Below are 13634 nucleotides of genomic sequence, written 5' to 3'. Positions count from 1 at the left end.
CGCAGAAATACTTTGCTACAAATAGGCCTTATAAAAATAGCATATTTCTGACATCAACAGATATCATCAAGCTGCCTTCAGCCGTTGACTCAGCTAGCAATCAACAAGGGTAAGCTTTACTTAACACGTCCAGCACTGGCACATATGAAATACTTTTTATTATCCCACGATTGCCTACAATGGGTGCATTTATCTCTACAGGTTACAAGGCAAGCACACAATGTAACCCCTTCGATGCATGTGACGGAGCGGTTCCGTCATGCGCGTCGGACTCGCTGTGCGGATGATGGAACCGCTCCGTCATGGCCCCGCCCGCGCACGAACCCTTCAGCACAGCGCGGTAAGCCGCGCCGCGCTGAAGGGGTTAAGAAGAGTGTGGGCCCCCTGAATGGGCACGTCCATTTGTACACTGAAATCCAATAACAGTTGATGTTTTACAACATTGCAGATAAACCTAGGATTGATGTGGCTAGGTATGGTTTCGAACACTGTGCACATGCAGATGGCATATCTTGTTTTTTAAGCACAACAATATATACAAATATATATATATATCTCTGGTTGTCACAAGTGCATTTAAGTATCACTGCATCTTTTTTGCCTGGGAACTGGGATTTTTCCTACCTGCATTCATGTGTTATATAATATTGCAGAAGAAGAAAAAGTTTGATGTAAATATTTGGGGATTTTAGAACTACTTGGTCACTTCTCAACCGGCGGTCATGATGATACTTTTAATGTAACAAAGGCCAAAATGTGTCGACCAATAGGTTATTGAAATTAGCTTGCTTAAACTGTTTAGTAGGCCACCCAAATAACTTTCTTTTGTCTGGCTTACACTGATGTTTTGTATCCTGTGCTTCCCATTTTTCTGTTTGGCCAGGATGGCATGGGCACCACCAATTGCAAAAAGAAAGTATGGGTGGCAGCAGGACTGCAGCAGCAACCTCCCTAGGTGTTTTACCAAGTGACAAAATGTGGAAGTGCTAATCTGCCCCATGCTATATCCAATTGTAATGTGGCTAACCTAACCCGGGGATGTTTATTATTCCAGACAAACTTCCTGATCATTTCGTCCAGCTCTTTAAAATAGGAACTTGGAATTTTCAAGGGAAGGTTACAAAAAAGAAACATAAATAATGGGAGCACCGACATTTTAACCATAAAAACCCCTCCTATCGATGATAAGTGGAGCAAAGACCATTTATCTAGTAACTTTTTCACTTTCGTAAGCGTGCTATTAACATTCAGTGCAAATAATTGTCCGAAATATTTTGTGACATGAATCCCCAGATATCTGACTGGATGCGATGCACGTAATTAAAGGGAGGACAGGATATCACAAGACCCTGACTTAAATGTAAGAATTTCAGTTTTAGCTTGATTCACTTTATATCCCCCTACCTGCGTAAACCTCTGGATTTCGTTAAGCGCAATCTATATATTAGACTCCCCCCACCTCAAGATATAAAATAATGTCATCTGCTTACAACTCAATTTTTGCCATCCCCTCCATGGGGGTCAAAATCATTAAACTGTTTTAAATGTTACCAGCTAGGGGTTCAATAAACAAAGAAAACAGTAGGGGGGATAACCGACAGCCTTGTCGCGTGCCACGCTTAATATTTACCTTACCGGCTTCTGATCCATTTATGATAATTTTGGCTTTGATAGGTATTAGAGGCCATTAGCCATCCTGGAATAACGCCATTTTGATCTTGATGAACCACCTGTTGTGCACATGAAGCAATCCTTCTTGCCAAGATTTTAATAAACAGTTTATAGTCTGTATTCAGCTAAATAATAGGGCGATAGGAGTTAGGATCACAAGGATCTTTATCCTTTTTAAGGAAGACTACCAGCACTGATTCTTTCAAACTTTTGGGGATGTCTATCCCGTCCTTTGCGTGATTGAACAGTTTTGCTAAAAAAGGAAGAAGTTCTTCTTGGAATATCTTATATACTTCCACCGGGATCCCATTCACCCCACTAGCCTCAGCATTGGCCAAACAGACAGAATTTCTAAGATTGCTATTGGGTCATTGAGCATTTCAATGAGCTGCTGCGATACCTGTGGTAGCTCCAGCGATTCAAAATAGGATGTAAATTCTAACTCTTTTACTGCGTGTATTTCTGTGTATATTTGTTTAAAATGTGAAAGAAACACCTCAGCAATTTCCTGCTTATCTTCTTCTTATAGACTGGTAGAGGATTTTTAACTTGACTAATTAATTGTGCCGCTTTCTGAATTTTCGTGGACCAGGCAAAAAATCTGCCAATATGCTGGCTTTCCTTATAGAGCTTTTGTTGATGAGAAAAAAATCCTTCAATGGCTCCTTAGCTTTTGCTAGTTCTTGCTGTTGTGCTCTTATAATATGCTCTGCTGTGGTTGTTAAAGTTACGTTTTGTCTAGCTTTCTCTACAGCAGTCTGTAAATCCAGAATCTTTTGCTTATGTTGACTACTTATTCTAGACTGATATGATATCATCTGACCTCTAAAAGTAGCTTTAATTGCCTCCCAGACCATAAACAGTGGGACAGTATTTACATTAAACTGGAAAAATTCCCTGATAAAAATCTGTCACCCATGTAGTATCTTGTAGTAAAGATTTATCAAACTGCCACCTTGATTTCTTTCTCTGGGTTATTTCTGGCCTTAACGTGAAAGAAACTACAGAATGGTCAGAATACGAGTTGGCCAATATTTCTGACGCGCCATTGGCAAACATCTAATCCACAAAAAAAAAGTCCAAATGGGATGGAGTTATATATCTTGCAGAGTAGCAGGTAAGTTGCAAGAAACCAGGATGCCCCTGTCTCCATGTATCTATTAAGGCAAAATCTTTTGATAAACGTCTTATTAACTTTGCAGTTTCAGACTTTAACTGTTGTTTGGCTTTATTTGATATGCCAGGTTCTGAATAAAATTAAAGTCACCGCCCAAAATCAGTATGCCTTCCATACTTGCTGCTAATTGATGAATGTGCTCAATTGCTGTAGTTTTGTCCTCTTTAGGCCCATAATTAACCAAATTCAGTACTGTTCCCTCAAGCTTTACTTTTTACCCATAACTATCTACCTTCTCCATCACACCGAACCTCCTTAACCAGCCAATCCAGTGTATTAGATAGCAAGATCCCAACCCCTCTAACCGCTAAATAACCCCTCTAACCCCTAAAATGCATGGGCATATTTCTTAGGACCAGATATCCTAGGGATGTCAGTCCTGTAATGCGTTTCTTGTAGCAATAAAATTTCAGGAGAGAGGGAAATTAGCAAATTTAAAAAAGCACAACTTATGTGCGGTTTCAGCAATCTATTAATATTACACGTAACCATTTTTAAATTGTGCATCCTTGAATCCATCTTGGAAGGCCTCTCTCAACTTTACCCACTCTAAAAGCTTTTTTACTATTTCAACGCTTCTTTTACCATCGTCTCCCCTCAAAACCAGTCCCAGCAACATCTTGCTTTCCAAAAAGCATATTCTATGTACTTCACTCTTTTCCTGTTCCCTTTTCCCCCTGCTTGCCCCTTCCCCCATCCCCTCTACCTTCCCAAACCCTCAGCAACCCCGGCAGTTGGAGAATAGCCAACCATACCCCCTGCCTCCCCCGCTAACTAGTCCCCTAAACTGGGTGCCTTGTAATTACACCCTTAGGGACATTGGTCCCCCTTAGTCTCAGCGATTAATGAAACCCCTTTTTTCTTTTTTTTCCTCTTTCTTTTTCCTTTTTTAAAAGAGAGAAAAAACAGAGAGAGGAGAAAAAAAAGAACATAACGACCAAACGTAGTCCTTTATTTATTCATTGTGATTTTCTGAAGGAGCTCCTGTGCTTCATCCAGGTTTGCAAACATATGGAATTTCCCTTGCACCAGAACACGTAGCTTAGATTGCTGGGCTATAGATGCCTGAGCCCCCTGCGCCTTATAATAATAATCCACAATTATAAAGCGCGAACAATCACCCGTAAGGTTCTCTAGGTGCTGGGGGCCGTCAGGAAGATTATGCAAGCTATTGCCCAGAGTCACATGGTGCTGGGCTAATCTGCCACCGGTGCCGGGGATCAAACCGTGATCCCCAGATTCCGGAGTCAGTCACCCTGGCCGCAGCGCCACACCTCTTCCCTCTTGCCTTGAGCAGATAGAGAAGCTTGACAAATTCTTTCCGAGGGTGGGCCGCTGCTGCTGACATATCAGAGAGAATGCGACAGCTAGGAACTTCGCAAGTTGTAAATTGTTTCTTTTTAATAGCCCGAGTCAATATCTGTTCTTTGACCTGAAAGTCTGCGAATTTAACAAGGATTGTGCGAGGTAGTTTTGAGTACGGAAATGGCTGAGCTGGGACCATATGTGCTCTTGTGATGGTGAGATCTCGGGAAAACTCAAGCAGCACATTATCCTTAATAAATTATTCAACCCACTGGAGCATTTGCGACCCCTCACTGCCTTCTAGGACCCCGACCAATCACAAATTAGAATGTTGAGAATGATTCTCTAGTTCTTCCAACTTGTTTTCCCCCCAAATAAAATTTTTCTTATCCAAGGTAGCCTAATGTTGCATTACGGTTGTCTGATCCTCGAGGTAAGATATCCTGGATTTAGCCTCCTGTCATCTTGCCGGTAACTACTAACTGCTTCTTCAATTTTTAACAAGCGAAGGTGTAAAGCTGCAATCTCATTCGCTTGTGTCATTTTCATCTCTCGTATCTCATGTAGAATGAGATACAGCATGGATTTAATGTCACATTGGAGGCTGGCCCCGGGGTCTGAATGCTGGATTCCAACAGGCTCTTCCGGAGCTGTTACGGTCACATCTTGCCGTTCTGCTGCGATCATTACATCCACCAAAAAGATCTAAGGCTGACCATTCCTCAGATCCCCCCTTGAGTGACCCAGGGGCTTAGGAGGTGAAGCAGATGGAATAAAGGCAGATGCTTGAATATCCAGTGGCCCATCTGCTTGTGTTCTCCTCATGGGTTCTTGTTCCGCACATGGAGGCTGCACAGTTGGTAGGGGGGTTTTAGATATCAGAAATAATGGATACTCCTTGGTTTTGATTTAGTGTTCACCAATGGAATCTTACTTTGCGATCTCTTAGTTGGTGTTCCTTTCTAAATTGCCGGACATTCCTGCTGCCTGGTTATCTTCCTGGATGATGGCCCCCGGCAGCTGAGCCAAATTGGGCCAGAACTAGACCCTCAGCTGTAAGATTTTCATCCAGCGTTTCAAGGCAAAGAGTCTCAGAAATTTCTATGGTCTGATCACCCTTAGTACCCTTCCCTAGATCCAGCAGATTGTCTTCTGAGCTTGGTGGGCTTGATAATATAGCTGAGCCTTGACAGGCTCTCTGTGAGCGCCAATCTTTTGCAATTGCTGAGGCTGTCTTCATTTGGGTCATCCGAGTTTTTGACTTAAGACCCCCTTGAATCAACATGGGCAACCAAACACCCAATATTTGTTTTCAACCTATTACCAAGAGAACAAATTGTCTTCAGGATAGTGTGCAGCATCTGCTCTGATTTTTCTGCTTCCTGCTTCAAACCCACTGCAGTGAGACTAAGCGGCAGGGGAGGGAGTTCTATAAATGTCCCAGCAGCAGTCTCTGCGTCATTAGGTGCTGATTTGCCTGAGTTTACAGTCTGTGCATGGAATATGCCTTCAGCCTTCAGTCTTCCATCATGCCGCTTGTCTAGGCGTACTCATGCTTGTTTGGTTGTGCACACTCTGACCGATATTCAAGAGGCTCCATTGTACCCGGCCGCCTCTAGGGGAGCCCTAGGACTACACCAACATAAGTCAGAGAAACACTGTTAGTTCACTCCGTTTATCAGTTAGAGTATCACAGGCTGATTTTTCCTCCTCACGTAATATTTAAACACTGCACTATATGCCGCTATGCAGCAATTATGTAGCAGGTGTATCTGTAGCCTCCCATTAGTCTCTCATTAGTGTAGGGCAGCAGAAAAGTTGCAGACAACAACAGGGAAAAAATAAACAAAAAAAACAAAGGCCTTATTCCAACGATCAGAGCTCCGCATACCTTTTTATCCTCAGATGTTCAGGCATGTTCAGGTTTTCCATGGCTGCTAAGCTCCAGCAGGAGACCAAACAGTAACATTCCCCAGCAGAGCCTCACCCCCAGCATGGAGAATCTTCCAGCGAGCTCACACTGCATCCAGTGCAGCCGGCCGGCTGCCCCCACCACTCGCGGCTCGGTCGTGACTTTTCTTCAGCCAGCAGGGGGTCAAGCACACAGAATATTTACAGCTCCCGGCCTGATGGGCTGGAAACTTAGCCCCTGCGGTTACCACAGTCCAGCGGCCGCCTTCGTACCGTTCAAACGATCACGTACATGAATCAGCAGGCTCCCTTGCAGGGGGAGGGGCAAGAGGTCACCTGTGGCTACATGCAGGCGAGATTCGCTGTAGCCAGCCCATCGAGTATGCACATAGCGTCCTTAGATACCAATACCTCAAGGTTTTACTCAAATGTGTTGTTGTTTCTGACAGTAATGATTTTTCATGAATGCTTGCAATGCTTTATTATTTATAATAATTGCAGATGGTTGCAATGCTCTAGCAATTATAATATTTTCAGGTGGACTATGGTTAGTGAAGTGAGTCATACATTGATATATTATAGCATGTGATTCTGGTCTTGAAGCATGGTAGAAATGTTAAGACCAAGAGACCTGCTTGATGTAAAGTTATACCTTCCTATGTAGCTATGCGCTATTTTGTACAGGGAGGAGGCTACTGTGATTTTTTGTCATGACCCTTTAGGGGTCAAATGTAATATCATTCAAGGTTTTTTCCCCAGACTTGTGTATATTTGTTACTGACTGCATAGTATTAATAAGCTTATGTGTAATAAATGTACTTTTACTTTTCTTAAGAAAAAGCACAGACTAAACAATCATTTATTAAGTGCTATTATTGTGTGCCAGCGAATGGTGATTACTAGCCCATACCACCTCCCCTGAGTAGGCCATGGACTGCTCTGCTTTGCTACCCTTAAAGAATTAAGCGCTACAATAGAGTGTTTGGGTCCCAGTGAAGGGGGAATTGTGCAGGCCTCTCAATTAATGGACCATTTCCTCAACTAAGAATTAGTCTTAGTTGAATTTAATGAATTTGGGGTTTTTTTGCAAACATGTAGTGGTGTATATAAAATCCCACATTTTAGAGGGACCTATGAAATATGCATAATATTTCACAGGTCCATTTGAAATATGGAAAATATTTAAAGGCTTCCAGGGAAACATGGGTTTCATCATCATAATGACAGCACCAAACTGCACTGTAGAGCATAACCATAGTGCACTGAACAATAACATTTCTATTCCTAACCTGGGCTTTCTAATTCCATTCAGTGGTCATTGATGACTAAGCTTTGCCAAGAACAATCTGTTACTTCAACAGTGAGAATGATTTTTAATAACAAAAACAAAATCTATTTTCCTGACATCTCTAAATTTTAAATAATTAAGATTTAAATTGCATAATTCATATGATGTTTGTAGAAAATTAAATTGCTTTCTTGCCCGAAAATGTTGCTTGATCCTTTTATTAAAGATTGCCCTTTGAATTACAAGGATTTTTTGAATGACATCTCATCATCTTAAAAATTTTACTTTCAGAAAATTATGAAGCGTCTTATCAAGAGATACGTCCTGAAGGCGCAAGTTGACAGAGAGAGTGATGAAGTCAATGAAGGCAAGTGCTAATATTGTGTTTTTTCCCGTGTTTCCAATTATCTATATGCAGAATGATAGGTGAACATGGATACTTGGATTAGTCTCTGGCAAAGCACTGTGCACTTAAATTCTTAGCAATGAATTTATAAGTTCCCAGTGGAAATCATGGTAAGTAATGGTCATGTAGGAAAGAATGGTAGGTTGGAAGTAGTATCAGTCACTGCAATAGAGTTTGAATATGTGAGACAGTTTCAAATTGAGGCCTGTCTGCCAGTAAATTATATTAGCCTTTCGTGGAATTAATATACCCGCATTTGTGAGAAGGAGTATTAACCCTGAAATTAGAATTTTTCATTTACTAATGATTTAGCATTTACTAATAGGGAATAACTTGCATAGAAAGTGCTCCAACAGTTTTGCTACACTAAATGGTGGTAATGTGGCACAGAACTGTCGACACTGTTAAGTGCTATCTATGTATTTGTACCATGTTTAAAAGTGCGGTGATACCACATTTCTCTCTGTATGACAGGCAAAATATGCACTGGCCAGATATTTACAATTTTTTTCACAGACTTCTCTTTACAGTAGGTCTGTATGTGCTGTTTAGCAAGAGATAGCTGTTCATAACATTGCATAATGGCTCTCACTTACACCTGAGTTGAGGTAAAGCCTCTGACCTGGCCAGGTTGCAGCATGAGATTGAGGGTCGGAGGTGATGAAGATCAGCATGGCAGGGCACACAATGCTGGCATGGCCAGTGCAGGTAAGAGCGGAGAGGCGGGGGTGATGTGGGGGGGGATTCTACATACGACGACGAGAGAAACTTAAATTTTAAAAAAAGTAAACCATGGTTTTCTTTTTTTTATTTGTTTCCCTCATCATCTAATGTCGAAATTCCGCCCCCCCCCCCCCGCCCCACAGCTCTTACCTGCACGGGCTGCGCCTGACACAATTTTGATACTTATATTCTTATTCCCCCTAGTGGTCTGGTGGAACTCACACAGTTTGAAGGTATTGGGCACTAGAGAATCCATGGGGATTCTCTCACTGATACCGTAATGCATAGGTATTACCGCCAAGAGAAGCCACGGGTATTCCTCAGGCAGCTGTGATCCCACGGCATACTGATAATTTCAAGAAGTACCTTCCCAAAGGCAACCATCTCCAGAAAAAAAGGGAACCCTGGGTTTTACTTTAGTCAGGGGAAGGTTGTATACCTCAGAGAAGCAAATCTTAGCATAATCAGTGATCCCTAAGGTGCAAGAGTGACTGGAAGCTAGGGATTTTCAAAATACTGTGGAAGGGCAAATTGGTGGCTCCCACAAGTGAAGAGCTTGTACACCCAGCCCCAGCCTGAGCACAATCCTTGTGCCCAGCGAGTCATTTCAAACTCGGATGGCAAATGCTACCACCAGGTCCTGATATTTCAGGAATTTGGTGGGCCACTAGAAATGGAGGAGATAGGGACAAAAATATTTGATTGGTGCAATTAATGCTCCACCAGTGCCTCGTAGTTGGTGCTTGAGGGTCATGGAACCTTGTCGTTGCCAAGTCTAAATGAGGACAAATAATATTTACCAGGAAATAGAGGTAGTCACTATCCAGCCACATGTATAATGTAAGGCAATACACTGTGGATTGTTACAAGTTTCCCATATTGCCACTTTAAACATCATGAAACAGGAATGCTTCGAAATGCTTGCGGCCCAGTGGCATTTTGCCGTATTGTATAAAATTATAGTGTTGATAACAAATGAATGAACATTTTAATTTGTATCCTGTGACTGTTGTTTATTGACAATTACACTTTTTTATGCAGAACTTTGAATATTTATTTTTCTTTCCAATCACAACATGTACAATAGTAGTCATTTTTTCAGCAGAATGTGCAGTCTTAAGCAAAGCAGGGACATTATAAGTTGTACCGAATATATATATATATATATCAATACATACATAGCTGTATGTATGTATGGATATATATTATATGCATACATGTACTTATATATGTATTTATTTATATACATATCTACACACACATATACGTACATACATAAATGTACAGGCAAACTGTACAATCAAAGTAAAGACTAATTTTTCCTTTTGCTGACAATTCGATATTTTTTGTCTTCCAGGTGAACTTAAAGAAATCAAACAAGATATTTCCAGTCTCCGTTATGAACTACTAGAGGAAAAATCACAAACGACTGGGGAGTTAGCAGATCTAATACAACAGCTCAGTGATAAATTTGGCAAGAACCTAAACAAACAGAATTAATTTACTTCAAAAGGAATGAAGGCTTGAAATGTTTGGATATATCAGCCAGCATCTCAGTGGAGCAAGAATAAGGCTGTAATGGGAGGCCTATGAAGCATGATACAACATGGGTCAAAAACTGTAACAACTAGCCCGAGCAGCACGTTGTATAATGTATATGTTCCTTCACACTTGCACTATCAATGATGACAGAGAGAGGTTGTGGGATAAGAGGTCCTTCCATGGACACAGGCAGATGGCAAGCAGGTAATTGTGAAAGGGTTGTTCTTTAGCACTGTGTAAAGCTCATGACCAAATCCTGTAACTCTCGTTGTGAATTCATCACAGTAGGGGAGGTGGCTTCCTATTGGTTTTCTCTCTCTAAAAAGAGGCTGTACTACTATTCCCACAATTGTCTATCAGATTCTGCAAAAAATGATGAAGAACACAGATAGTCTCCAGACGGAACATGAGGGACAGGGTTATTAAGTTGTAAACAATCACAGGATGCCTAACGGTACAAATGTTGTTGAAATGCAAAAGCCATGCCCAGCAAGTAGAGCTGCAATGATGGGAAGTATGAATGAAAACTGCTTAAAGCACACTTTAATTTCTCTTTGACAATGATGCTTACGATGAATCACAACTATAAACTATTCATGTGTTTAGGTATTTGAAAAAGGACACATTATTGGACAAAAGGTCTCTAACCAGTTCTGAAGTGCCAGGCAAGAACACAGATAGCCTAATAGAATAATAGTTATATTTGTAATCCAAAAATGTACTGTAGTTAGAACTGTTTAGATAAATCAAATACAGATGTATTTTTACCTTTAATAAAAGCTTTCTTGTTAAAGAAATTTGTGTGGCATAATATTGTCTTGCGAAAGGCAGGATTTTCCTATATGCGCCAGTATTTTGTTTTAGCATGAATTAATAAATCTACACTGAATTGACATCAGTTCACATCAAATTGAGGGGTATATAGACAAGCCCCTATTGCCACGGGAACGTCACTTTTTAGGACGTTCCTAGGTCGATAGGGGCTTTGCCTGTTTTACAAGGCAGTGTTAAGCTACTTAACGCGGCTTAACGCTGTGCTTAGCGTGAAAGGGGAGGACAATGGGTGTTGCTGTGGGCATTCCACCGAAACACCCATTGATTCTGACGCTGCCTCCTATTTACAAGGCAGGCATAAATAGGAGGCAGCGCCAGAATTAAGACCAGGAAAAACCTAGTCTCACCCTGGCGCAATTAGGAGAAATGTTACATTTCTCCTCATTTTTGCTGTTTTCATGTGTGCTTTGTTGTACAGCACACATGAAAGCAGCAAAATGCCAATGATTGTTTATGTGCAGGAAAAACAATCACTTTTTTAAAATGCCGTTTTGTAGCTTCTGTGTGCTGCATTAAGCAGCACACATAGAAGTTACAAAGCGGCGTTTAAAGATTGTTTATGATATAAACAATATTCCCCTGAATGCAGACATCCTTGCACTATGGTGCAAGGGTGCCTGCGTTGGTGCTAGGTTGCTAAACTAAGCGCCAGCGCAGGGGGAAACGAAGGGCTGCACGATATTGTGGTAAATATGGTGCAGCCCTGCTTTTCAGAAGTGGCGGAGCGTGTCGTTAAGCCAAGGAGACTAACGACATGCTCCGCTACTTCTTTGTACATATGCCCCTAAATGTGTACATATAAATATGTTCGCTCATTGTAAGCTTAATGTATTGTTGTTTTCACATTCACCCCGAACATTCGTCTTGAAGAAGGTAAGGATTGTTCAAGATTCTCATAATTTTTGCAGTGGAATGCTTTTTTTCATTGCTAAAGTTTATAGACGATAACATGAACAATTCTCCCTCGACTGACCATGCTGTACTGAATTGTTTAACCTAACAGCAACATTGTTTTTGGTTTTATACCTCTAATATTTAATTCAGCCATCGAAGTACAGGCATGCCAATATACAATTTACATGTTACTTTTAATGTTACTAAACTGGGAATGATATCATGATTTTAAATGATACATATCAATTCTACATTAACAACATTTTCTATCATTTTGCATGGATAATTAATTTGGTCCCCCAATAATTAAACAAGCATTGACAATGCTAACAGATTTCACCAGCAGGGCCTTTGCCTATGGGGATTATCGTCGATGTTTGAGACTGGGCATATATACCCTGCTGTATTTGTATTTCTAAATGTCAGTTTATAGGTGTCTTTGTGCGTCTTGTATTTGCCTCTTCCTCACTGTTGAATTACTTTGTGTATGTCTCTGCTTCCTCATGTCAGTGCTCATGAAGGTGTATATGTTTCTATGTTTAAGGGTGTATGGACATATGTATGTGTGTGCATGCTCACCAGTTTTTGGTAAAGATTCCTAAGTATTTGTGAGCATCTGTTTATTTTCCGCCTGCTTGTCTGTTTGTTACGCTGTGTTTGTGAATGTGACTGTTTCTGTATGTATGTCTGTAAGTGAAGGAATTATTGTATTTCTCTGCTTTTTTGCTGCGGTACCAGGGCCGGACTGGCGATGACGGGCACAGAGTGTTTCCCCGGTAGGCTGGAAGGGTGGGGGCTGGTTTTGCAGCCATATTATCCTTTGCTCTTAGAGGCAATGTGTAATGTATGTATGCAGCACTTCAAACAATACTAATGTGAAAACATAGAACATGAGAAATCCAACAACAACTTAATAGAGACAAATAGAGTACATTTTACTGTATAAAACAAGACCAAAACAACAAAAATCCAATCAGTAGCATTGTAGATATCCAATATTAAGAAAACAGCAGCAAAAAACGCAAAGCACCAACTGTGGTTATCTGGTCGCGCCAGACTCAGACAAAGTTTAGAAACAAAAATTGACCCGTCTACCTGCTCCCAATTGGAAGATACAGCTTTTTAAAAGTAATTAGGTACATCTAATGTTATCCTATGGGAGAGGCAAGCCTTGCAAAAGTGAAAAATGAATAGAAGAGTTTTCACTACCAGGACAAGTTAAACTTAAAAGTCCATGTCCAACCTTTTAAATACATTGCACCCTGCCCTCTGGGTTATTTAGGACGAACCCTAGGGGTGACTCATATGCATTAAAAGGGAAGTTTTGGACCTGGCAAAAGGAATATTTTGCCAGGTCAAAATTGCATTTTAAAACTGCACACACAGGCTGCAATGACAGGCCAGAGGCATGTTTGCAGGGACACCTAATGGATTGCACAATATGTGCTGGAAGTTTTTTATCTCAAATAAAGAATTTAACTTTCTTAAGTCTGAGAATCCCCATATCCTCGTGCTTAATACCCTACACAGGGTGCACAAATGCATCACCCACCCCCAGCAAGGCCCAGCTTGTTGGGCTGTGGCTCTATTTTAGAACCCCTAGGTGAGTACATAAACATCTTTATCAAAGACCATATGCCAATACAAGAAACATATGTAAAGGATAGCACCTTCATGGTGAACCTCATTGAAGGCATGCCCTTTGATGCCAAAACAGACTTGCTGGCCACAATAGATGTAGCCTTCTTATACGCCAACATTCCCCAAGAGGAGAGCATCAACATAAATGAATGTTTACTGGATATTTGAGAGCAACCCAGATGAGTCCCCATGGACTTCATTACATCACTTTTGAATATTGCGCTGCAACATAATTATTTCAG

The 13634-nt window shown here is 41.0% G+C and overlaps 1 protein-coding gene across 1 annotated transcript in view; it reads left to right on the top strand.

The window, feature by feature from the left end:
- TRPC7 (transient receptor potential cation channel subfamily C member 7) overlaps positions 1–10700 on the top strand; it is a 1109978-nt gene extending 1099278 nt beyond the window's left edge. The window contains exons 10-11 of the mRNA XM_085618014.1: positions 7644–7719; positions 9839–10700. Coding sequence (XP_085474140.1) covers positions 7644–7719; positions 9839–9981 — 219 coding nt within the window. The 3' untranslated portion in view covers positions 9982–10700. The remainder of the gene's footprint in view (positions 1–7643; positions 7720–9838) is intronic.
- The last annotated feature ends 2934 nt before the right edge of the window (positions 10701–13634 follow it).

This window comes from Triturus cristatus, chromosome 7, assembly GCF_964204655.1.
Source record: "Triturus cristatus chromosome 7, aTriCri1.1, whole genome shotgun sequence".
Lineage (NCBI taxonomy): Eukaryota > Metazoa > Chordata > Amphibia > Caudata > Salamandridae > Triturus > Triturus cristatus.
The sequence above is the reverse complement of the archived record's forward strand: the minus strand, read 5'-3'. Positions and strand labels throughout refer to the sequence as shown.